General features: G+C 43.3%; 1 protein-coding gene across 2 annotated transcripts in view; it reads right to left on the bottom strand.

Annotated features, from left to right (window-relative positions):
* EXPH5 (exophilin 5) overlaps nucleotides 1-26,333 on the bottom strand; it is a 39,486-nt gene extending 13,153 nt beyond the window's left edge. The window contains exons 1-3 of one of the 2 annotated variants that reach the window (XM_069808237.1): nucleotides 25,715-26,333; nucleotides 6,596-6,753; nucleotides 4,025-4,169 (exon numbers count right to left, since the gene is read on the bottom strand). In XM_069808237.1, the coding sequence (XP_069664338.1) occupies nucleotides 4,025-4,169; nucleotides 6,596-6,753; nucleotides 25,715-25,833 (422 nt within the window). In that variant the 5' untranslated portion in view covers nucleotides 25,834-26,333. Of the gene's footprint in view, nucleotides 1-1,121; nucleotides 1,425-4,024; nucleotides 4,170-6,595; nucleotides 6,754-25,714 lie in introns of those variants that run through there. The other variant, XM_069808238.1, reaches the window with a different exon arrangement.
* Between the last annotated feature and the right edge of the window lie 662 nt (nucleotides 26,334-26,995).

Genomic DNA, 26,995 nt, shown 5'->3' with positions numbered 1-26,995 from the left:
CAAGTTCAATGAAATCCTGCGGCTTAGCGAGTCACCTTAATTTTAATTACATGCATAACAAAAATGTAAAAGCTTTGTTAGAAGCTCTCCTCTTCAGCTTTACTGTGCAAAGCTGCTCTACAGTTCTACCCACTTGGTGCTGTGCTTAATGTTGCGTTAATTGCTCCTTGCAATGAAGCTACATGAAGTTGACATGTTAGTTAGAAATGTCTTCTGATAGTCTAGGCAAAAATTAAATTTTCATTTGCACCTCTGGCACTATTCTAAATTCCTCCATCTCTTTGTTGTCACTGTTCTTTCAGAAATAACTGGTCATTGCATCCTGCTTTATCTTCCTCCCTGCCAACTTATACAGACAAGGTTATTTTAATCTTTTCCCTATGCCAATCCTTCCACTTCTCAAACTGCCTCATTATTTTTTCTTAACTCTCTTTAAGTTTTTCAGCATTTCAAAATTAAAGTTTTGCTTACTTCCAGAGAAATATTGCTTAATTTTAGGAAAAAGTGATTCAGTTTCTTTTTTGGTTAAGGATATTGAGCAATGTTTACATTGTTTTGCACACGCATGCATGCGCACATATACACATACTTGTAAACATTATCTATTATTCATAAACAGAAAAGAAGTTAAATTACTGTTCAAGTTCAGAAATATTTGCCATCAGAAAAATACTACTCACTGTGGAAACCAAGAAGTTACATTTTATACTTTTTCACTTATATACATATGTATCCTTTTTATGACAACCAAATGTAAGATTAAAAGTAAAAGATGACTCTACTTACTACTATCACTACTGGTAACAATAATATAAATCCATGAATTAAAATCTGCTGTGAATTAGTATTTTCACTGAGGCACCTGTCTTCCCCAGGCCATCTCCGAGTTGCCTAATGTCAGAGTGTAATCCGTTTTCTTCTATACTATTCTTATCAGTACTACATAAGAAGCCAGCTAAGCAACAAACACGTAACTTAAATACGCTGAAAACACAATTAAATAGCATTTCTTTTCCAGTATGAATCACACATATAAGAATAAGGATGAATTCAAGAACACCGAACACCTTTGAACCAAAAGTGATCGAACATTTCACTACCTTCAAACTACAGTTACAAACCTTTTATTAGCATCTTCTGTATCTCCACATAAGCATAGTCCGTTTTGCAGTATCCATAATTTATTCTCACAGCAAAACACCACCGCAGCTGATGAAACTGTCTCTCCAGTACAGAAAGGACCCTCTAAACAGCCATTAATACTTAGCTATTTAAAAGCTTCTGCCAGTTAGGCTTACTTACAGGATTTACAGTGCTGCCTCCTATTGTATTTCACTAGCTCCCCAAAATAACTCTACCTGGTGAGAGGCAGATTATTTCACTGCTTTGCCTCTGCATAAAGCAAACCACATGCCACGGCAACACCTAGAAGAGGGTGGGGGAAGTTTTCGACAGAAAGGCGTGACTAGAAAATGTAGCAATCAGCTCAGTTACAGGTCAGGATTGACTTGTTTATTTTTCAAGCTGTGCTCAGTAAGAAATCAAAGGCATCCGAGCCTGAGATATGATAGATTTTCTGTGGAAAAGCCAAATAAACACATATTAGAAAAGCTGATGCAATGAGTAGGCACTGTTTATTTTTTTTGCCAGTGAAATGGATGGAACCCGGCTCCTGGCAGTTTGTGATGTGGCACCTTGGATCCTGCTCAGATTTTATTATGTTAACTTCATACAAGTATTCTAAAAAGGGTTCTGATAAGTATTTAGAAAACTCTGGAAGCAAGTCAATATACAAACAGAAAACATTTCTTACTCTCATACTCTAAATGACAGTGCAACTCTGGCTTATTGCTATCTTGCTCCACTTACACCTCATCTGCAGGCTGAAATGTTTTTTTTCGATCTTCAGCAAGGCAAAACTTAGCAACATACCTAATTTTAACCTGACAGGTTTTATACACAACATATTCATCACCCTGGTAGAAACAAAGAAAGGTATTTTACAATAAAAACAAAGCCGTAGATAATATCTAAAAAAATGCAAATTGATTAAGAGGTGAACCTAAATGAGACATGATTTTTGAAAAATAATAGAATCTGAAAGCTTTTATTTTCACTCCCCTAATCTCTCTGTATCATTACCACTTGTACCTCTTCTCACTTTGTATTCTACACACTCCTTGTATTTCCTCTTCTCTGTAAAGCACAATCATTCCTCAAAATAACTAAGAACAAAAGAAGTAAAAAAACCTGGTGGATATCTAGACAGCAACTGTATCTGCTAGTGTGCCACTACAGCTATCATCCCTGCCTTACACTACCAACCTATAAGGACATGGATTTTTATCAGCTGGATTCATTTACAAAACAATGAACCTTCCACGGTATAACCTTCAGTTATAATCAAATATAACATTTACATCTTTCTTTTAAGTATTATTTTCTTGCAAGAATTCTTTACAAATAGCAGCTTAGAGGCTTAGAAGTTTTATATGTGCTTTACAGGCTGCGAGACAGACAGAAGTGATTTTACACATTACTGTCTAGTGATTTAGTGTCTGAATTGAAATGTGGGTTACATTCATTCTGTTATCTATCAGTGGCATAATAAATCAAAAACTTGTTGCCTTTTCAAGTGCCCAATACTGCAGGATCAGTACCTCAAAGCCTGAAGAGAAGTCTGCTGTTTTACGGACTCCACGCACACTGTCATAACCTGATGGTGCATTATTTAATGAATAATCTTTATTCTGCAAGGAGGACTGTGGTCTGGTGTTGATGTGTCCCAGCATAAGGGGCACTACCATATCACGAGAAAGAGGAGGGAGCGGATGACATGTATGGAGCAGTGTTAAAACTTTGCATTTTTTTTTTCTATGCTGCATTGCTATGTAGCAGAGTTGTTATCAGTAAACATCCACAAAGCTAACCTCACGGCCTCTATTCAAACCTCTCCTTAAATCTGCTTTGATACAAACACTCCACAATGGCAAGCTGCTGTGCTACAAAACCTATGTATCAGACTAATCATCGTTTCTTTAGAGACTTGCATTCCCTGTCATTGTTTATTATAGCTGTTCCTTGTCTTAGCATCATGCCACCTGGGAGCCCCAAGCATGGACCAGAATACCATCCTGAGACTCACAGAGTGAAAATCAGCTCTTTGTGCCAAAGATCTTGCAGCTTCATACTTAGATTTCACAGCACTGCATAGTGCACCTTTAGCTATGATTGCCACTCCCAAGCATTACCCTAAGATGCACACAAAAATAATAATATTTCACTTAGGTGTTGCTGACATACAGGACTATATGGGACAAAATTTAGGAGAGAACAGTCAGCCTAACTAGCCTGAGCGTAGCCCCCCCCCTTCCCTCTGAACAGCAGCTTTAACCCTGTGAATGGCAAGGGAGAAGGATGCTCTTCAAACAGCAGCTCCAGTGCTGCATATGAGACCATCTTTGGTTCAGAGCCAGTTGAAACCAAAGCCCTGACAAAGCACAGAAGACAAAAGCATTGGAGACCTGCTCTGTTTGCCTGGCTACAGCTAAAGCTGCAGGCCTGCATCTAAGCTGCCTCTGGGCTAGAAATGGTGGGAACTGATGCAGCAGAGCTGCCTGGTGCTGGTACTCTCTGCCATGGCCTGAGAAAGCTATGCTTTCCTGTTATATCACAGCCATACGGCACCAGATCCCATGTGCCTTACACCTTGTCCTCTTGAGAGGGAATGAAATAGGATGCAGCCACTGCTAAGTCTAGAGGCTTTCATACACTTAAAGCCTTTATGCAAAACCTGAGCAAAATACATTTAGCCAATTTACCTATTACTTGCCACTTAGCCCTCATTCTTTGACACAGAACAGATAATCTCTCATTACATGACCAAGTAAAATCCCAACCTTCTCAGTGAGGTGAATGGCAAGAGACTGGAAAAATAATTTAAACAAAATTTTCTAAGCAAAACACAGAACATTCATAGACTTTTTTAAAGCCAGAAATAATGTATGTTCTGATTATAGCTCACCGTGGTTGCTTCTGAGTCTGGTTTTTCCTTGATTTTCTAAAGGAGAAAAGCCAAGCAAACGGTGATCTGAACCCCAGAAAGGAAGCTGAAGTGTTCTTTTGTGCTTGAGGATTTGTGCGGGATGACATTTTTAATTCTTTATTATCTAAAAATATTATAAAAAAATTTATTTGTTTCAAGTTCTTACTAAATACAGTATTAAAATATACATTAAAAGTTATGTCTTCATAAACAATTTTCTTTTGCTTACCTTTTATGCCAAGAAAATCCAGTTTTATTGACATTTTTGGACAGACTATGTGACATGCTGGTTTATAATGACTAGCTAGAAGACTAAGAAAAAGCTAAACAGATCTAAAATTTCAAAAAGTATTATTGGGTTTGGGTGACCCAGCCATAAGATACATGAGGCTGATTTTCAGAAAGTAATCAGCACTCAACCATTTGAAACCCAGAACTGTTTTAAAATATAGGCAAATTAGACATTTGAAAATTGAGGCACCCACAATCATTAGTCAGTTTCTTTTCATCTTTGTAAGAAATATAAATATGACAACCCTGAATATACAATGGTTTAGTAGACTGTAATGTAACTATGTAACAGTAATTCAGACTAAGATGTCTTCTGTATCATACGATTCTTTATGATGGGATTCCCTTGGCCACTTGAGTACATTTTTTCTGCTACAAACTGCATATCAGAACTGTATTTTAAATTCAAAATATCATGAATGATTTCTTTGGGAAAGTTATGATTTGATTTCTTCAAACAGAAGATAAACCCAGCCTGCCTGTAAAGGCAGCTGGCAATTGGTGTGAAGGAGAGGATGAGTACTGCGCACAGATTAGGGAAAGAAACTGCGGGGTCTGCTATTAAAACATGCCACAGGAAACCAGAGGACATAAGGAAACAAGACTTCACTCAGGTATAAGGCACTGCATCTGTTTTGGGTTTTTTTTCCCCATTTAAAACATCACATGCCTGAGACAATACAACAGCCTGAAAATGGCTTATCCAATGACTGTAAGAGAAAGCAAAAACAGAAATGAGAGCAGTGTCACTGATAACAAGAGCAAGGGGCAGTATTTTGGACCTAGTCCAAAATGAAGTGAATAATTAATGTCATGTGATTTAAATCCTGTGTGTAATACACGGCTTTCACTTTAGTGACAATCACTGTGTATTACAAAATGCTGCATCCTTTACCCCTTTCTGAGCCTAACCTCTTGGTGGTATTGTTTGACTTGACAAAGAAGGTAACATCAGGAGAGTGCTAATAGCACTCTGCCGTAGCCAGGATGGTCTAGGGATGTAGACAGAGCAAGGCTTGCAGGTAGGAGTAGTACCTTTTATTAAACCAACTTACACAGTTGGAAATATCAGACAAGCCTCTGAGGCACACAACCCCTTCTTCAGATCTGAAATAGAAACAGCAGCTTTCAAAGTTAAATACCAGGGAACAATCACACAGAGTTTAGTTAGCTAATGCATCAGTTGGACCTTCTCTGAAAGAGAAAAACAGTAGATAGCTATGGACTAGAGGGGATGTTGGGGGAAAATGGTCAAGAAAGATATCTGTTCTGTGTGGATCTGTAGTTTCAGGAAAATTTTTAGGGTTTCACTTTTCTTCTGAAATACATGACTGCTTCCAGTTGCTACGAAGCACAGATAGGAAGAGCTCAATGAAAACACGCAGAAATGTGAATAGAATAAAAGCATATATTATGCATGAAAACTATCTGGATGGAAGACAAAAAAGAGTACAGAATGCCATGCTTGATATAGAGACTCTATGTTTCTTGTGCATGTTCATTTTGGATGGGCAACAGAACCTGTGAAATGAGATCTCCAGAAGCCGCTTCCTGGCCAGCCCAACTTCCCAGACTTTGTCACCTGCCCTGATAATCAGCACTGGCATGCCTTTAGCCCAGTGTTAGCAGGAAAAGTTTTCCACTGGTACAGTCAAACCTCTCTCACCCAAACCCAGATTACCTACTTAATCCAAATGTCACTTAGGTGCTTCTAGTTTCTTTACTAGGTAAAACTGAAACAGTTTTTATACAAAGTGAACATTGATGCTTTGATTGGGAAACCACCACTATATTTAGTATAATTACAGCAACTTCATCTTGATTAAGAAAGAAATTTTTTACAGTGAGGACAATCAATCACTGGAACAACCTCCCCAGGGATGTGGTGGAGTGCCCATCACTGGAGGTTTACAAGATGCGACTGGATAGGGTGCTAGATAATCTCATCCAGGCTCCCTTTCCCACAAAAGGTTGGACCAGATGATCTTCTGATGTCCTTCCAACGTGGGCTGTTCTATGATTCTACCTATGAGATAAGAATATCAGGGATTTTCTGTTGTGACTCCCAGCTGTGCTTTCAACAGAATCTGCTTAAAGAAATGTAGTCATTTTGAGACTATATCTTTGGTATTACTTTAACATGAGAAGAAACTCAATACAGTTTCAGAAACTCCTTAGCTATTACACTCTGAAATGCTCTAAGACATTGCTTTGGTGACCATTATCATATACATAAGGAAACAGAAAAATGCAACTCACCAGTGTTTTTCCTGTTCCTTAGCTGGTGCTCTAATGGTGGTTTTAGCATTCTATTGACATCAATGTAATTCTGAAATTTTTTTCTTTGTATTTCTTCAAACCATTCTCCAGTCACTCCTTGTAGCCCTGTTTTAGCGCTCTTTCTCTTCAGAAGTTTGCTAGAAAGGAAAAAAAAACCCCACCAATTTATTTTTAGCCATTTTAGATATTACAGGCACATCATTAGGAACCCTCCCTGTTGTTCCTTTAAGTATTTACAGTATATTTCTACTTACAATGACTTTTTAAAAGACACAGTGGGATGTGAGACATGATACATCCACAGCAATCACATAAAAGTTTTAGTGACAGCAGAATTCTCCAGCTTAACAATGAGATTATGTAAGCAGGTTAAGTGGACAACTCATATGATTGCATTATTCTCTGCCTTGATGTACATCCTTCTTCCTTGCAAAAATGAGGTAATAATTCATAAGCATTGTAAAACTAATTGAAAGTAAGTTTAAGTTCAGCCAATAATCGAATTAGAATAAATAATATTCTTAACAAAGCAATTCTTGAAATATTTATTCACTTATTTAAGCAGAAGCAATGAAGATTATTCTGATTTTCAAGAGGAAGCTCACTGAGGCCCTGCCAGTGAGGTGCCTACCACACATTTTCTATGTAAAGGAGAATAATAAATTGTGAATTCAGCTAATAGGTATTCATGCAACATGTTCAACGAGTTTATCACATTTTCCTCTTTCCTTGCTGCACAGTGATTCTGCCTGTGTGTAATACGTATGGAAGCAACTAATAATGAATATGAATGTTCTGCCGTGCAGAGACGAAGCCTGAACATACTACACACATGTGGCTGCAACCGAAGAAGCTGTTTAGTAGCAAATTGAGGTTTTAGACCAAGAGGTCACAGGAATGAACTGTTTATCTGGGCATAAAAGAACAAGGTACAGTCACAAAGGAGTCGGAATAGTGCAACGGACATGCAAAGTTACTTGTTTTCAAATTACATTACACAAGTGCCTGAAGCACAGATGCAAACACAGCAAATCCACGCCCCAACTGATTCTGGTGGCAACAGAACAAGACTTTGTGCACAGCCTGGAGATGTACTACCAATGTTTTAGCAAGGCTTTCATGTAAATCTTCCACCTTAACCAGTGGTAAATCCCATGTCTAGGAATACAGATGCTCTCAGAGAACACAAATTATTTTGGTTATCAATTTGAATAAAAACTTATTTTCTCTGAGGCAGCATTACCTCACAAAGCAAACTTAAAATTAAACATCTAGCCTGGGAATGGATATATTTCCAACCGTAATTGATAGAAGGTATATTGTCCATACCAGCACCTACTGTTCATCTGGTGGCATCTGAAGAATAGGGGGGCAGGAGAGAGACATTTTTGGTAAATGAGTGACTATTTCCCTTGACGAAGATTACACAGACACATGCACAAGAACTAGCCATTTGAAGTAATTTTATTACAAAGGCAAAAATCTTAATCATCACAGATAACTGCTGCACCACGGGAGTGACCAGACACCGTAAATGCCATCTGCAGCATGGAAAACAGCCTAGCAGTAATGTCAAACACGACGAGGCGATGAACAAAGTGCTCTCAAGCGCCAGCTTCATGACCTCACTCCTGTGGCCTTAGCAAAGGGGATCCGAGATACCGCACAGAGCCAGGAATGAGGTATTTGGGGAGTGGCTGCAGTCGCAGCGGTTGCCCGGAAAACAAAGCCACAGCAGTTTTGCTGAAGTCCCGAAAGTAGAGACCGTCTCCTAGAACCCATCCCTGTGGTCTTTTAAAACCCGGCCAGCAGGAATTGGTTTTTCTCCTCAGAACGAGACAGACGCCTTCGGATCTCCGGGCGGGTTCGGCCGCCCGTTCCGCGGGGGAGCCGGCGGGCTGGGGCGCGGGCGCCACCTAGCGGCGGCGGCCAGACTCACAGCCGAGCGCCCGCCACGCAGCAGCCGCCCCCGTGCTTGTCCCAGCGGAGGTCTTCAACCTCCGCGCCCACCGCGGAGAAGCTGGCATCGTTTATGCATAAACACCGGTTTCCTTCACATTTAGGCATTCCAGAGAGGAGGAGAAGAAACACAAAGAACCACACTTACTCCAGCATCAACCGTATCAGGCGCCGCACAAACAGGCCTTTCACCGAAAAACTGTATTCAAAATCTTGCGCAAACACTGACATTAATATTTGAGCACTGTAAAGCCTTTAGATGCTTGGCATTATCTGTAGTCATTATCTGTGAATGTGCTGCTTTTGAATTGTGCTGTCATCCCTGACTCATGAGATAAACCCTTTAAATTGCTCGTGCGTATTTGTATTTACACACATGTGCAGGCCCCTGTATTGAACCCTGTATATATAGTTATGTGAGCACTGAATAATATTAATATGATACATCATATGTAACTGCAATATCGCATGACTATTAAGTATTTCTCATCTGTGATGACTCCCAGCCAAACCACATCATTTCCCTATATACCTGCTCTGTCAAGTCTACATGCCCCCTCATGATACTAATGAATGACAGTTGTGAACTAGAAGGAAAGCGCGTCTCAAGAAACAATTACAGCAGAAGATGGTATCTGCAGTCAGTATTGCAATGAACTTGCCTTTGAGGCAGCGCTATTGTTACTTGGATTGCAAATTATATATTGAGACACTGCTCCATAGGAGTGTCAAAACACCTAATGCTCTCTAAACCAAATGTACTAATCTTGCTTCCCTGTCTGCTCCATTCGTTCTCCTCCTTTCTCTACAGCCACTTTGGACACTCGGAGCCACTTCCTTTTGAGAGGAGACAACATCACTGTGACAGGGAAAAGTACCTGTAAGCTGTTACAGGATTACAGGCAACTCCACTCCCAGGATAACTTACAGGAGACTGCTCCACAAATGGGATCAGGCAGCAATCCTAAATGACCTCACAGGCTACACCTCATTACCTTTTCCCATCTATTATCCTACACAGCATCTAAACTAATGAATCACTGAGGAGCAATTCCTTTGCACTGTTTTTAAAAACATCTTCTTCCTTATTGGCACAAGGACGTCCCAGTATTTCTTATACAGACATCTCCAGGGAAAAGCTAACCTAAATGTTTGTATGTACCAGACTTTCATGTGGGTTATCATAAATATTGTGAAAAGAGCTGTAGCCTCCCCCTGCCACTTCCTGTTAGGATAATAAGGAGCTTTAATTGCTATTCTAAGAGGAAAGGTATTTTCTCTACCATCTTCATCCAGAATATAAAGCAGAAGACAGATGTATAAGGTAGTAGAAACTGGGTTGCCACATAGGACGTCTGGGGACATCTCTGCTGTTTGCAGGGGACAGAGGACTCAATCCCACTTTTGCCACAGCAGAAATTATGATTCCAATAGACTTCAGCAGAAGCAGGATTTGGCCCTAAAGGACTTTTATGACACCCCTCACGAGAGAACAGATACACAGCAACCACCTAGCACGAGGAATTATACCAGATGAAGGATAAGCAGACCAGTATGATCCTCGGATCTAAGCTCTCGGTGTCTGAGAAGACAAGGCTGAAAGGATTGCAGATAAAAACAGTGGCAACAGCATTAGATAAAAACTACATCAGGGCAGATAATTTGCAAAAAGAGTTACCTAAACCAAGCTTCTGTCTTTACTCTGTTTATATTCCTTACTTTGTCAGTGAGAAAAGGCTAGAGATGTTAAAAAATAGTGCCTGAAGAACCAGTTCTTTCCTAATTTTTTGCTTCCATTTACCACCTTCCCACTGCTTTATACATTATGCCACACGGGTGAACTGTGCATCTCTTTATCATTTCTATGGCCAGTTAATTTTCTAGAAAACTCTGGCTGCTATCACAGCCATGGGTAGCTCTAAAATGCATATGCAATAATATTTTCTTACTCATAGTTCCTTTTAATTTTATAAAAATAATTTAAAGACATACTTTCAAGTTGTCATCTTATTTGGAAAAAAAAAAAGGGGAAAGAAGCATTACTGATAACAGCAAAAACTACCACAGCTGAACTAATTTGAAAAAATTATTATCTGCCATTTCATATAAAAGTATAATAGCAACAACATTCTGGTTTCCAAGGTGCCAGAGAAGCTCCTGTGGTAGGTTAATCCTACCAGGAAGAAAAATAACGATACGCAGAGCCAAGATACTCTCTCCTAGCACAATAGGTCTATTTTCTAAGGCAGTCTTTATTCTTAGTAGCTGGTATATTTTTACTCACATTAAAGCAATCTTTTGTTTATTTTTCTCTCTTAACTGTTTTCTGTTTGGCTCATGTCAATAAACCAAGTCAGCTTCATTATTACACGTAAAACATTATGCAGAAGTAGGTGAATCAGAGAGGAAAACTGACTCCCATGTTTTGGTTGCACACACCACAAGACAATGTAAAAAGATCTAACTGAAAATGCACTTATTTTTTCTTTGGCTTTTGCATTTATAAAATTAAGCATTTCCGCAGTAATTCTCTGAAAAATCAAAGCCTCCTCTATTTTGATGAACAAAATGTTGTGTTGGCAATAATACTTGAATCTAACCTGCTAGGTCACTGCTAATCAACCACTCATTTAATTTGCCTTCCCCCAAAATACTAGTTTTCTATCTAAGTCTTCATTCTTTTCACTTTTGTTATTATGCTCATTAACCCACTAAGTTGCCATCAGAAGATGTATTTGTCCAAGTATGTGACTAATAAAACTAAAACTAAAGATATGTATGGGCAAAGAGGATGTGCCACAACAAGGAAGACCAAAGAGTGTGTTGGTTCAGTGTTTCTTTCTGACTGTGACCCAAATACGAACAAATGTAATGAGAGGACTTTCACTGTCCTGAACAGGCATCAGGTCAGGCTGCTAGAGAGTCACCTATTGGTGACACCTCTGGATGGAAAGGAGTAACTGGAAGTACTAAGAAAGGTTCACATGAAGGACTGGGGAAACACTTCACAGCCCAGCACTGAACTGTATGGGATCTGTTTTCAACCCCACTTTGATGGGCACTTCAAGTTGCCAGCTCACAATTATCCCTAAATATTTAGATTCCAGAAATGTGCAAAACCAGGAGATGGAAGCAGGAAGGAAGCGAAAAGGGAATGAATCTTCTCTAGTTTTTCCTTCCAGACTGTACATTTAATAGGCAGAAGTACTTTAAACACAAAGATACCACTTCTGCACATGATTTTGATATGCACCCCATAGTACCCTTTCAAGCAGCAAGTTGGGCTACTTAAGCAGATATCTGCAAACAGTAAATGTCATTTTGTCCCCAGAACACTTTTCTGACAACAAACATCAGATTCACACATTAAGTCCTGTTGTGTGTGTCAGGGATACAGGCAGGGAATATGTGAGTTAAAGGCAGAACACCTTTTCTGCACTTACTGAAGTTCCTCCTTGTTGGCTTATGGGGAAAATCCTTCCATTTCCACCTCTCTTCTTTCTAATTAAAAAGTAGAAAAATCACAAAATTTGATATTATTACACTACCTCTATTAAGCAGATTTATTCTTATAAATTAAAGCTGATCACCTGCTTTGAGATAGCCTAATATGGTGGCAATGTGTATGTTCATTAGACACAATCCACAAAGACGGTTAGACTATCAGCATACACGGAACATTCTCATCAGACTCCCACTGTGTGTTGAATATTTCTTTCCACTCTATTAACTCACAATGTCTTTTGTGTCTACAATTTTTTAACTTAAGCACACTCTGTACAGTGGCTAAAAGTTACCTGTGTTTTTTCCCAAAGCATTAACTTCTCATATTAAACTATATGAAATGAATATATTGCAGGTGACTTACTCTAACTGCAGTTTTCCTTCACTGAGTCCAACATTCCATTTCCCCTTGAAGCTTTTGTCTGTTCCCATGGGCAAGAGCACAGACTCACACTTTTCTTTGAAACAGAAACCTAGGAATTGTTGTAAGGGCAAGGAAAAGGTTCATTCTTATGGTGACCACATAACTCCTCTCTGCACTGGCAGCTTAGGAATCAGAAGTTCTCAGTTAAAGCTCAGAAATCAGGACCTCAATGACTGTCTTCATCAAGTTAACCTTTTAAAGCACAGAGCATTGAAAACTGAGATCATGGGAGCTGAGGGCTATTAATCACCCATCTCAAGCTGTAACAATGCCTCAAAACATTACTTTTAATATGAAACTGTTTCTTTAGCAGCTACCCTGGGTTTACAGTGAAAACGTTATTTCAACCCTGCTGGAACAAATCAGAAAGGCTATAAGTATATATCTTTTAATTGAATTTATACATACTTAGAATGTGAAAGCTTTTAGTCCTTTGGGCAGCTGGTCAACAAGAGTGAATGAGGTGAAATACCACCAGTAATGTCACGAATAGAGTGAGCACGAAAAAGGGGAAAGCTCCATGCTCAGAACATTTTACAATCTCTCTGTACAGGCTGCAAATGACAGGTCAAAAAAAAAGGGTGTTACTTCATTATGCTGTCAATACTCACAAGCTACCTACCAACATTATATGGTAATAACAAAACAAATCCATGATGCAATGCAAAGGAAGGCTACCTATCATTTTTAAAGTGTGTCACATAGCTTCTGAATGGTAGTAATTGATCTCTCTAATGAGATGACTTCATTAATAGGAATTTCCAATAGCATTAATACATGCCAATAGATGCAATGGATATAATTCTCCATGCAAAGATTCTGATTTGTTTGCAGGGATAGATGCAGTCTCAATCCAAAAATATCATATGACAGGAGTTAAGTTTTGTGCTCCTGAATTTCTGTCCTGGAAGCCTTACACGGAAATACAGATGTATACTGTGTGTGCCACATGGTGGCCTGGAAGGCTGGGGATCAGGTCTTCTTAGAAGTCTCAGTAAATCTGAAGCTAATGATTAACAGCAGACATATTTACTCTTCCAGGGTAGAGCTGCTAGTTGATTGTGAGACCTTTTATAAATATTGATAGCGTGCAAAGAGACCGCCATCTATGCAAGTAATTTACAGCTCAGCCATGCATTATAAATTTAACTTTCTTACAAAGACATACAATACAGATGCTATTCCTCATGTTGTTGTGCGACTTTCTTTATGCAAAACTGTGCCTAGGTAACAATGTAAAGGAAAAAACAAGAAAACAGACACAGGCCGGGTGAGAACTTCAAATGAGGGGAACTGGTTTCAAACGAAGACCAAGGTCTCTTCTCTGCAAGCAGGTTTGTGTGTGATAGCACGTGGGTCTGGACAGAGCTTTAAAACTGAGAGGCTCCAGATGGGCTTAGATATTTGTTTGTATAGAGCTAAGCTTGAAGCCTAGGGCTCTCAAAACACACCTTTGCAATCTCAGATAATTGTACAGAGTCCCACATAGAGCTGAAGCAAGATTCTGGTCAACAGAAGTAAGACAGAAGGTCAGAGTGTACCTGCACACAGTTTATGTGTTACTACACTACAAAAGCCTCATTTACATTGCTTTAAATTAAGGAAAGCAGTCATAAGAATGAAAATAAGCTCTAAAAGTTTACACAGTGGATGTTTTTCATCAGGAAAGACAATGCTTATATACATGTATATAATACATACTTACACAGATCCTCTACTATAGTAGCTTAGAATCTCATAATTTATCACAACTCTTCCACTAGAAATAGAAATATTATAGTATAATAATACTTTTAAATATCATATTTATATATATATATAGTGTTATATATACACATATAAACATATCTTTAAGAACACGCAAGTCTATAATGCAGGAACGAACAGACTGCAGAGCACCCCAGCCACACTGCTGCAGCTTTGCTTGGCTGCAGCTCTCTGCACTAAGACCCCTGTATCTAGAAATCCAAAGATATGGCAAGCAGAAGTATTGCAGTTCCTTGATTATTCCAACCACACAAATTAACCTGTGTGTGATTTATGTACAATAAAGTGTAAACAGACTGCGCTTTTCCTCATTTACTCTTAGCTTTTGTTTTGATGTGGTTGGTCACAGTTAGTATGGTAACAGTACATATACCTATTTATTTCTGAGGTAAGACTGATAAAAATAATATAGTTTCAGGTAGGAGTTTAAAATGCAGGCATTGAAATACAACTTATTACATTGAACAGTGTTAACATAAATATCTACCTGCAAAGAAGGATTAGGAATAGGTACATCGGCGATAAAAGGGAGACTAGGGAAAACGTGGGCCCTCTCTGGAAAGAAACAGGAAACGTGGTTACCCGGGATATTGAGAAGGCTGAGGTACTCAATGACTTTTTTGCCTCAGTCTTCACCAGCAAGTGCTCCAGCCACACTGCCCAAGTCACAGAAGGAAAAAGCAGGGACTGGGAGAATGAAGAACTGCCCACCACAGGAGAAAAAATCAGGTTCAAGACCGCCTAAGGAACCAACCTGAAGGTGCACAAGTCCATGGGACCTGATGAGATGCATCCGTGGGTCCTGAGAGAACTGGCAGATGAAGTGGCTAAGCCACTATCCACCATATTTGAGAAGTCACGGCGCTCCAGGGAAGTTCTCACTGACTGGAAAAGGGGAAACATAACACCCATTTTTAAAAAGGGAAAAAAGGAAGACCTGGGGAATTACAGGCCAGTCAGTCTCATTTCTGTGCCCAGCAAGATCATGGAGCAGATCCTCCTGAAAACTATACTAAGGCACATGGAAAATAAGGAGGTGATTGGTGACAGCCAACACGGCTTTGCTAAGGGCAAATCATGCCTGACAAGTTTGGTGGCCTTCTACAACAGGGTAACAGCATTGGTAGATAAGGGAGGAGCAACTGACATCATCTACCTGGAATTGTGCAAAGCATTTGACACCGTCCCGCACAACATCCTTGTCTCTAAATTGGAGAGACATGGATTTGATGAATGGACCACTTGGTGGATAAGGAATTTGCTGGATGGTCACACTCAAAGAGTTGTGATCAACAGCTCCATGTCAGAGTGGAGAGCAGTGACGAGTGGTGTTCCTCAGGGGTCTGTATTGGGACCGGCATTGTTTAACATCTTTGTCGGCGACCTGGACAGTGGGATTGAGTGTACCCTCAGCAAGTTTGTCGATGACACCAAGCTGTGTGCTGCGGTCAACAGGCTGGAGGGAAGAGATGCCATCCAGAGGGACCTGGACAGGCTTGAGAGGTGGGCCTGTGCAAACCTCATGAAGTTCAACAAGGCCAAGTGCAAGATTCTGCACATGGGTCAGGGCAATCTCAAGCACAAATACAGGCTGGGCGATGAGTGGATTGAGAGCAGCCCTGAGGAGAAGGACTCAGCGGTGTTGGTTGACAGGAAGCTCAACATGACCCGGCAATGTGCACTTGCAGCCCAGAAAGCCAACTGTATCCTGGGCTGCATCAAAAGAAGCGTGACCAGCAGGTCGAGGGAGGTGATTCTCGCCCTCTACTCTGCTCTCATGAGACCCCACCTGCAGTACTGCGTTCAGCTCTGGGGGCCCCATCCTAAGAAGGACATGGACCTGTTGAGGCAAGTCCAGAGGAGGGCCATGAAGACAATCAGAGGGCTGGGGCACCTCTCCTATGAAGGCAGGCTGAGAGAGTTGGGGTTGTTCAGCCTGGAGAGGAGAAGGCTCCAGGAATACCTTATAGTAACCTTCCAGTACCTAAAGGAGGCCTATGAGAAAGTCAGAGAGGGACATTTTACAAGGGCATGTAGTGATATGGTAATGGCTTGAAACTGAAAGAGGGTAGATTTAGACTAGATGTAAGGAAGAAATTCTTTACTGTGAGGGTGGTGAGGCACTAGAACAGGTTGCCCAGAGAAGCTGTGGATGCCCCATCCCTGGAAGTGTCCACGGCCAGGTTGGATGGAGCTTTGAGCAGCCTGGTCTAGTGGAAGGTGTCCCTGCCCATGGCAGGGGGCCTGGAACTAGATGATCTTTAAGATGCTTTCCAACCCAAACCATTCTATGATTCTATAATTTATGTGAACATTTAGATGCACAAATCCTCAGCAAAATGTCCCACTTTTTCCCTACTTGTTTTAATGCATTTCTCACATGAAATATGTAAGTTGTAAAACTCTTCAGACTGTCAGCTCCAGGAAATTAAGTAATTTTTCAGTTTAAAACAAGCACAGGAAAGGTTGAACTGAGGTCAGTCCTTAAGTCTATATAGTCCTGTGTTAAAGTTAGGAACACAGAAGAAAATGGGGTCTCTGTGCCCAAAGCTTAAAACCCCATTGGGCCAAGCTCCATTTGATTTGAAAACTAGATTCAGAGAGCAAAAAGGTGTTAAAGGATGATTAAGTTTTGTATACATAAAGCACTAACAAAAACTAAATTTTAAAGAAGAAAAGGAGACAGATGCATGCAACATTTTTCAAATGCTGTCAAAACAGTATCTGATACAAACCAATGAACATCAGCTGAAGTCTTGACATACAGCCCAACAAGCCTTGCTCTCAGCTCTTAGCCAGGTCTCTGCAAGAGCCACATCTACAGGAGGTGCAATTGCTGCATGTCTAGATGGACCCAAGAACCTGAAGTACCTCAGGGACCAAGCCCAGTAAAACTACAGTGCCTCGGGTTTCACCACAGAAAGCATGTGCTGCAGTCTTTGAGAGGATTACAAGGCACACTAATATGAACACACCACTGGAGCACAGCTATGCCAGTACTGGGGGAGACATCCAGCCACTCTGAACATGAATCAGATATGTTCCTGTGCAACACTTCTTTTGACTTCCTGGCATAACCCATTTAATATTTCTGAAATATGTGCAAGGACTTGAAAGTGTTGGGACACAGACAGTGTGTAGAAGCTGACAGCACCTGAAAATATTTCTGGGGTTCTTCCAAGGCTGCTCACTGCAGACTGATATTCATTCCTTTCCTTACAGCAATCACAGACAGTGCATGTTACACTTCACTGGCATTACCTTCTGGAGGCTCTACCACATGTCACTGGCACTACAAACAACTTTTAATAGACATATATAAGAAAGCTGAGCTAAAGTGAGAGTGACCATACCTTGCTGATGCTTTCAGCATTTGAGACAGTTCTCTTCTCCGTGCAACTCCATGACTCTTTGCTTGCTTAGTATGGAAAGCTGTCTTCTTCCACCTGATGGCCATTTCCTATTCCCACTAATGTCAATTATTATTTTAACTTCTGCACTTGAATTGTGGAGGAGACAGAGGGTGTTGAGAACATAGAGACATTACTATTGGAAAGGTCAAATCTGGGAAGTGCAGAGACTTCCTACAAGGTGACCCTTAACTGGGTCACAAGTCCATAGAAAAACTAACAAAATCGGGGTGTTCTGCATTAGCAGTTATTCCAGAATAACTCCCCATATTGACTGTCTACTCATTAGTTAATGTTAGCTTGTACTGCTGTGCCTGACCTATTTATTCTTGAAGCCTGGTCAATTTATCCACATAGACAAAGCTCAATTAATTCTACTTGTGCCATTAAGCTTAGACTTAGAAAATATCTACCCATGGGCTTAACAGTAAGCCTTGGCTTAAATCTCATCAGTTTCAACAAGTATCTTCTTTTTCGCAGCCCTAGTGACATCAGAAAGTGGGCTAGATAATAATGACAATAATAATCATTATGACTTTCATTTTTACAGTATTTTGTCACTTGAAAATGCAAACATTAGTTTGAGTCCTGGCACAAGGCCTGTGTTTGAATGAGCATGGGGGAAAACGCCCTGAGCATGTCCCTCCCGCTCCCATGGGTTTGGCTGCCCGGGCCCAGGGCCAGCTTGGGAAGAGCAGAGCTGGTGGCCTTAGAGAAACCCGTCATGAAGACAGCCAGAAGCCTCAGCAAGGGCCATCTCTCCTTCCCCTGGGAGCTGCTTTTAAATGGAGGCTGTCTGACTGGGCCTTGCCTCAGCTACAGCCCCAGATGCATCCCCAGCTCTGCCTGTGCACAGCCACTGCCACACTGATCCAGGCCTTGACCCCCAGGCTGACGTCCCCACCTGGCCTCAGCCTGGCCACCACACCCCTGGCCTGCCCAGCCATCATGGGGCCATGACTGACCCTGGTCACTGTCACCAGGCCTGACCCTGACGTGACTTCAGGGCTTGACCTTGGCCCTGCATCATCACCATGACCCTGCCCCATGATCACTGGGCTGTGGTGGACCTGGTTACCCTCACTGGGCCTGATCCTGACCCGGACTCAACTCCACGGGCCTGGCCTCAGCCCTACTGCGCCACCATGGTGATTGGGCTGGGGCCGCCCCCGTCTGTCTTGCTGGGGCGGTGGGATGGTGGCACAGGCCCTGGTGGCGAGGCCCTGCCCTGCCAGCCCCGTGGGGAGCCCCTGCGGCCCCAAGAACACGAAGAAAGAAGAAATACATTCAGTGCACTACTAGACAGGCTCTTCCAAACATAACACACCTCAAAAGGTGCTTCTGGGTCTCAATCTACTGCCACACACACCGCAGAAAACCCCCTCCTCTCAAACACAAAGAAGTGCAAAGCTTTGGAGGAAAGGATTGACCTTTCATTAACACTGAAATTGGTTTACTATGAAAAGACAAAGACCAATGAGCTGGCAACAATGCTGGTCCGGACCCTGCTCTGTAGATGTAAAACCGGAGTTACACCACAGACTTCGGTTTAGTTAGCCTAGATGCACAGGGCTAAAAACCAAAACAGAAAATGGCACACGCTGTGCCCACCTGCCCTCGGCTGTTACCACCTGCTCTTCCTCAGCTCACGTGAAGCCCCAGTCCTTGACTCTACATACCCCCCCCCAATATAGGATTCTTAAAAACTGGCGATGAGGAAAATCTTGATATGCAACTTAACTAATTACCTTTGGTTACAGTACACCCACTTGAACAAGGGGAGTCTCAAAGTGGGATTATTTATGACAGTAATTGTTTACCAAACTGAGTAAAGTTTTTTAATCACAGTCTTCCCTGCCATTTTTGCTTCTATTTACACTTCCTTAGCATATTAGCGCTTCAGAGCTTCAAGGACCTGTTTTCATAAGTGTTTACAAACTACTAAACATGCCGGTGGCACAGTATCAGTAGTAAACAATAATAGTATCTACTCCACAAACAAGACACAATAGAGCACTTGTGCCCTGAAACATCCCAGGTGGAGTATCTCTTGTGAAAGAATTTCTTTATTAATGCTTTGTTCAGGGATGGAGCTCCACTGGAACAACAATATACCCAAGTGGTGCTGTCCTGGTATCCTGCCTGCTCACCTCACCCATGCAGCTTATGGGTATTTTGGGGTTGATTCTAAAAATTCTTTGTAATTATAAGGAGTTGGGCCCCTAATCTAGATCTCTAACATCCAAGAAGTTATTCTTAGTCTCTGAGAGGCTGCAAGAGGGTCAACAGGACTACTAAGCCAAAATAAAGGCTACAATGTCAGACCCCTCAAACTGTAAGCAAGACAAAAGAACTGAAGCACCAAGAGGGTGCTGAGTATGTCTGCACCTCTGCAACAAATGCCTTCCAAGGTTATGAGAATGGAAAAAGGTGAAAAAATACATTCCCCACACAGTGTTTTATTCCCACCTTCTATACCAGACCTGTGAGAGCAAATGTCAGTCAGGAGAATACAATAAGGAATTACTTGCAACAGACAATGAACTCAGTAAATGATCTGCCGTAAGGCAGTAAGAACAGTTGTGTTCCTGTAGCAAGTAACTACGTCCAAATGATTTGTTGTAGAGACTGTCTAGAACAAAGGAGGGGATTCATCTTTCCCACGAGAATCATATGCTGTTAATGGGTCACCAAGAGAAGAGCAGTGAGTGGTGCTGAATGTACCTCCCAATTAATTTATTTTGCTTTTCATCTTTATATTTGAGGATAAATTAAAACAAAACTCTGCTTTGCTGCCATTTATTCTCATTGTCATAGATCTGTAAGAATAGATCTACTAAATAAAAAAAAGCAAAAGCATTAACCAACCTGGAAATAAGCAAAACAAATTAAAGCAAATGGAATGAGTGCTCTTGTCTCCCAAAAGCTCCATTTCCCTTTCCTCTTTTTTTCAGTTCCTATTCATAGACAGTGGCTGATGCCTAAGATACGTTCTAGAGCTGGTAATTAAATTTTTTCCATTCTTCCTACTGAAAAGAGAAAGAATTCCTTACACAATACAGGCATAGCTGCTTCTTGAAACATGATCTAGCAAGTAAACTGCTACTCAGGGAGGTAGGTTCATTTCCCTGTTCAGTGGCTCAGTCTCTCAGTTATTTTCAGTGTCTCATTTGAAAGTGAAGATAACAGTATCTCCCTTTTTCTCAAGGATTAATAAACTAAAATGGCACAAGGCTATTGTATGTAGTCATAATAGGAGCATTATATAAAAGAGACAAATGTCCTAAATAAAGTTAATAATTAAAGAATTCAGAGCTCTTCTGCCCTTTTAAATACATTCTCTATTTATCTGTAGCTCTTCTGCTGTATCTCCCAACTATTCATTTTTTGGACAACATGCAAATGTACCAGCTACCTGTTCCCATGCCACAACCCCCTACCTGCTGCCTCTTTTAAGTAGCTGGCTCCATGTTTCCTGGCTCCTCTCGTCTCAGCTGCCTTCTCTGGGCCCCGGTGCTGTTCAGCGGTGGAGGTGCATCTCTGCACCCTGTGCTCGGCCAGTCTGAGGCATCAGAGCCCCAAAGCAGACTGGAAAGACACCTGCTTGGGCACTGTCTGCCTCTCCACACTCTGCAGAGGGAGGAGCTGCCTCGGAGATAAAAGGCAGCAGCTCCACCTCTGTATCCCACAGCTTCATACCCTATTGCTGCTGAGCCTTCCTACAGGGACTGCCAGTCCCTCTGCTACCTGCCAGGCTCTGAAGTGCCATCCTGAAGAGACAGGAAGCAGCCAGCCTCCCTTGTCACCCTGCCCATCAGCTTCTTGGAGAAAGGACAGAAAAGAGAAGCACCTACAGGTTTGTTAAACCTTTGGGACCTGGGGCTCTGCATGCAAATATCAGCTGTCAATTCTTTTTTAATTTCTGTCCCCAGCAGCTGCAGAACAAAGCTTGAGAAGATGAGCTGGGTGCACCCTGAAGGCTTGAAACCAGAAGTTGAATAAGACCCGAAATGTTTTTATGTTATGATTTTCAGGCCTATTTCATTACGTATGGAAAGTTGACCTGTGGTATTAATAACTGTGCCTACAGCAAGCATTCATTGTGTCCTTATGGAAGCTGAATTGTTAGGGAGCCATCTGAACATGCCACTACCCTCTGAACATGCCAGATTCCTCCCTATCTCCTCCTGGGCATCTAACTGTGATTGAAATATTTGGGAGAAGGAACCTTCTTTCACAAGCATCTGCAAAATCATCTGTTTCATTAACCAGGCTTACTAAAGTAGCGTTTTGTGACTTGAGCTGGACTTCTATCTTAACATTGCAATTATTATTATAGAAGAATGCATGTACATTGATATACAGACCCTATATTCCATTTTTTCTCCCACATTAATGCTTATGATAAATGAAGTTTTTTCCAAGTTGCTATTATGAGTAAGACTGGATTTGATGGAACAACAAAGAATACTGAAGCTGGGTGTTACCCAAGTCCAAAACTAATATGTAATTCTTCTTTTAAATTACGAAATACGTGATTACTAAGTTTCTAAATTATTTTCAGTGGATATAGCAGTGAACAGTCATGTGAGTTACACCAAAGCTGACTGTTGCTGCTTCTCTGAACCTGTTTCGTGGGAGAAGGAGTCAGGGTATGGCTATTTTGCTGTTGGTGTTCAAAGGTACTGCTGAGAGGAGCCACGAGAGGGCACTGGAAAGGAGAAAACAGGCAAAAAAAAGGCAGTCTGGGGAACCAGCAGCCCAGGGCACATCAGGAGCTCAGCTCCCCACCAGCAGCAAGAACAAATAAAGGTCCAACAGGTCACACAGTCCATTTCTGCACAAAAGGGAAAGCAATACTGCGAGGTCTTCCAAACCAGGCTTAGAGGTGCGAAGCCTGCCACGGGAGCTGAGAAAGGGCCGATGGTACCCAGAGGATGTGCTGGGGCATCAGGAGGAGCAGGGAGGGACAGCACAAAGTGAGGCCCACTGCTACACAAATGTGCACAATCGACCACATAAGTCACACATTCCCACTCCACACAAAGGCTACAGAGAGAAAGAGAAAGGGAGATGGAGAGGGGTTGTATAAAGCAACTAACCTTTTCCCAGAGAATGCCCCCAGTATGTGTTTGATTTCATGAAGGTGTGGGCTGTCTGGGTGAAGAGAGATCCAGTGGTTCTATCAAGTTTCCAGAGTAGGTAAGCAACAAGAAAAGAAAAAAAAAATATTTGTCTGGAAACAATTACGGTTACATAGCTGAGAGCTCAATGTGCTTGAGGAGGAATTTGAGGAGGTCAGTATTTCATGCTGCACTGCAGTACATTTGTGTTTATGTGAAAATCACAAACATCAACCTCTGAACCATGGTTGTCATTTGTTGGACACCGTAAGCCATACAGGATGTCAGGATTCATCTTTTGATCTTACTTCTGATTTTGTCTTTCAAAATGAAGTGGTGTTAACTTTTTTTATATAACAAATGCAGCTTGTAAAGAGAGAAAAGCCCATTCCTGCTTTTTTGATTCCAGAGCTGTATCTGGGAATGGATTTCAGTTTTTCATTGATCTTTCAAGAGATCTGCAGCTATGTGCTTGCTTATATGACATCAAACAGCATGGGCAAGATCAGCGCAGTCATTAGAACCTGACTTGTGGTCTGCCAGCAAATGCTTCATTCCCTCTGTCAATCCAGTCTAGATTGGTCTATACAGGGACATGCTATATTGTAAATACAGATGATCACTGAACAAACTCGACCAGTGAGCCCACTGGTTATTATTGACTTGCTCCCTGGCCCTGCCCAGCTCCAACTAGCTCTTTCTAAAACCACGCTTAAGAGCAGTTCGGGGGACAACTGACTTCAGTGACTTCATGCAAAAAAGTAGTATTGATGAAACCTCTCCTTCCGTTCCACAGCATCTCCTATATGCCTCATTTGTTTGACAGCATACTTCAAAATCACACTTTGAAAGCATCCCAGGAGCGGGCTGCCACAGTGCTCAAGCATTATTTTAAAACTTCTGAACTGAAAAAAATGTGTACAAAGTTAATTATCAAAATAATAGTAATAAGAATGACATAGAGCCAAGGGGGCAGGTATGTGGGACCAAGGGGAGCAAACGCAATTTTGTTTAGAGCCTCTGAAGCTCACTGTGGTCATATAGGAACTGCAGGATTTGGCCCTCCAGGGTGATCACTGATGTTATTTAGATTATAGTAGCACAGGGCAACACCACACAGACTGGTACCCATCTTCTTCTGATGGGAATCCCCTGGCCTGAAGAGCTTACAGTCTAAATAAGACCAGGCAGACAAGTGGAGTGAGAAGGAAAGTACTCTTATTAGGCCCAAGAGAGATTAAGAAACTTGCCCAAGGACACATACAAAGCCTTTGAGAGATCCAGCATTTAACCCAGATTTCAGTATGGTGCTTTGATCATACACACTTCACCTATCTTCTGCTCAACTTCTGAATGCCTCTTCAGCTGAGATTTAAAGTAGACTCCATCTCAGTAAAGCATCACCAGAAATGCCCTCTTATGCCATGTTTATTTTGACAGCTTTTGCAAAAAGAGAGAGACCACTTCCTATTGACAAAGTCCTAAGTACACAGAGAAACAAATACAAATTTGGGGGCAGGTGGAAGCCTTGAGTTCAAGAGCAGGCTATTACTTCACAAGCCTCTCCACATCACTGGAAGCCTCACTGCATTTGCTCCAGCTTTAGTCTCACCCAGAGTTTTAAACTTAAAACCATCCAGCCATGTAATTCTCCATATCCAAAATATTCCTCCTTTTTTGGGTCATAATGGGACACATGGAACAGAAATTAATCAAAGAAAGAAAGAAAGGTAATGCCAAATTATGGAAGAAAGAAATCGTCACATTTAACCCAGTCCAGGTTCACATGCTGCAGAAAAAGAAGACAAGTTTTAGATGCAAGTCAGTGTTGACACATAATGTTTAACCATGCCAATCATAAAATCCACTTGACTGAAATAAAAAATACACAGTGCAACAATCCACTTGACAGAAATGTTATTCATTAACATTCCTTCTACATCTTACACAGAAGCATTACTTGTGAAAGGTGCCCACTTGCGAATCTGAGAGGACACTGCCTCTCACTTGCAAGCTGCCCACAAGCTACCTCAGGTCTCATCTGGAGGAAGAAACAATAACCTTTAATAATAAACGGCTCATCTTCCAGCATAATTTTTATTAATTCCTTGACCTTTGCTTTCACTATCAATACAAATAGCTTTGGTCATTGCACACGGGGGAGATACGAGCTAGAAACAAGGTCGAGGCTGTTCTATTTCTTCATACGGCTCGTATAAGATGCACGTACCGCAGGACGACTTGCGTACCTGAATGCAGAGGGAGTTCAGTTAAGTCACTTGAAAGGGTCTTGTGAACAACCTTTCAGCCAGGCGAGTGCCTGGCTTGGTTTCCAAAAGCTGCCAGGATCGGCTCCGGGATCGGCCCGAGAGCCGCCGAGTCTCCCTGCAAGGTCCCGCAAAACTTCCCCGGCACCGTTGTCTCCCCTGGTACCAGTGTTGATTTAGGCTACGCCCCCTGCCAGCGACACCGCGGGAGACAGCAGTGGCCCTCTCCTCCTCCTCGGGGAAGGAGAGGAGCCACGGGAACAGCAGCCGTGACTCAGAGCCGTCTCTGTCACAACACGCGTTTCCCAGACGTCCCGATGCTGCAGATGCCCGGGACGGGCGGCTCCGGCGGCCCCGCAGCAGCAGGCGCTGGCGGCCGGCCCTCCCGCTCCCCCGGCGGGGCCACAGCCTTCCGCGCAGCGAGCCCGGCCCTCCCTGTCCCCCTGCGGCGCCTCGGCCGGCGCAGACCCTTCCCGGCGGGGCGGCCCTCTTCCCGCTCTTCTCAGCGGGGCGAAGCAGCCGCGGGCGCCGCCGCCGCCCCGCGCCGGGGCCGTGCGCCCCTCCGCTCCCCCGCCGCCCGGCTCCGCGCCTTCCGCCCCCGCGCGGGTGCGGTGGGCAGCGACGGCGGGGGTCGAGCCTGGTACCTGACTCGGTCCTTCTCAGCCCGCCGGAGCTCCGAGTCCCTCTGCAGCACCTGAAAAATGGCCCTGGCTTCCTCCTCCTTTAAAAAACTGAGATCCGGCCCCCGAGGCGCTGCGGTCATGGCTTGGCTTATCTCCGGGCGGGCGGGCGGAGGCAGGCGGGCAGCGCTGACCCCCTCGGAGCCTGCAGCGACAGCAGCATGGCCGAGCCCCGGGAGGACCGCGCACGCCGGCACCCGCGGGACGCGCTTCCCTCTGGACGGCGGGAGCCGGAGCCACCGCCCCGGACAGCAGCGCACCGCCCCGGAGCGCGCTGGGCAGCACCCTCCGGAGCGAGGGCGGCGGGGCGGGCCGGGAGGCCGGGCCGGGGCTCGCCCTGTGCCTGCGCCCCGCCGCCTGAGTCAGGTGTTCGCGCTGAGCGTTTGGCGCGGTGTTTACCTTGGCGCTGCCAGGCGGAGCGCACGCCCGCTCAGGGGGACCTCTGAGGTACGGTGCGGGTCCCCCCGCGGCTGCGACGGTCACGGCGCGGTTCCCGCCGGGCAGCCACGCCGGGCAGCCACGCCGCGCCTCTGCCCGCCTGGCGCCGCCCGCCTCGGGCCCCGCGGCGGCGCCGGCGGCTCGTGTGCGGCCGCGGGGCGGGGCCGCCGCCAAGGCGCTCTCGGCGGCACCGGAGCAGCGCGGGCCCGCCGCTCCGCCCGGGCTCCGCTCGGCCCCTCGGCCGCCTCCGGCGCCCGCAGCCTCCTGCCCCTGTAGAAGGACATGCCTGCAGTCTTGCGGAGTGGATGCAAAGCGGTAACTTTTCCACGGGGGAAGAACGGGGCAGTGTTTCATATTGACTCTCCTTTAAGGTTTTCCCGAAGAAATAGTAGAGAACGGAAGTTTCTGACCCGGGCATTACAACCGCATCTCAGAAGTAATTTCGTTCTGACGGCTCTAATGGATCTCAGCTGGGTGCTGGTGGGAGCAGCACAAACAGGTGTCTCTCTCCAAAGTACGTGTCTATCTAGTACACTGTCCTAGTTGAAGAGTTAGTAAAATGTCCTTTGAAATTTTTCTATCAAAGAAGGGCTTTATTCAGGACTGAACTGCAGATGTGAGCACAGCTGTATGGAGAAAGAAAGTAAACCCCAATTTTTGTTACGGAAAAGCGAGGCAGTGGAGAAGTCGGCATGGAGGTCTGCAGCAGGAGTGGAGCCGAGCAGCACGCAGCCGCCTTCCCACCCCGCAGTAGGCTGACGTGGGGCCACAGAAGAAAGCTTCCCCACTAGGAAGTCGTGTGGTGCA

Source organism: Haliaeetus albicilla, chromosome 20 (assembly GCF_947461875.1).
Source record: "Haliaeetus albicilla chromosome 20, bHalAlb1.1, whole genome shotgun sequence".
Classification (NCBI taxonomy): domain Eukaryota; kingdom Metazoa; phylum Chordata; class Aves; order Accipitriformes; family Accipitridae; genus Haliaeetus; species Haliaeetus albicilla.
This window is presented reverse-complemented; position numbering and strand designations above follow the sequence as displayed.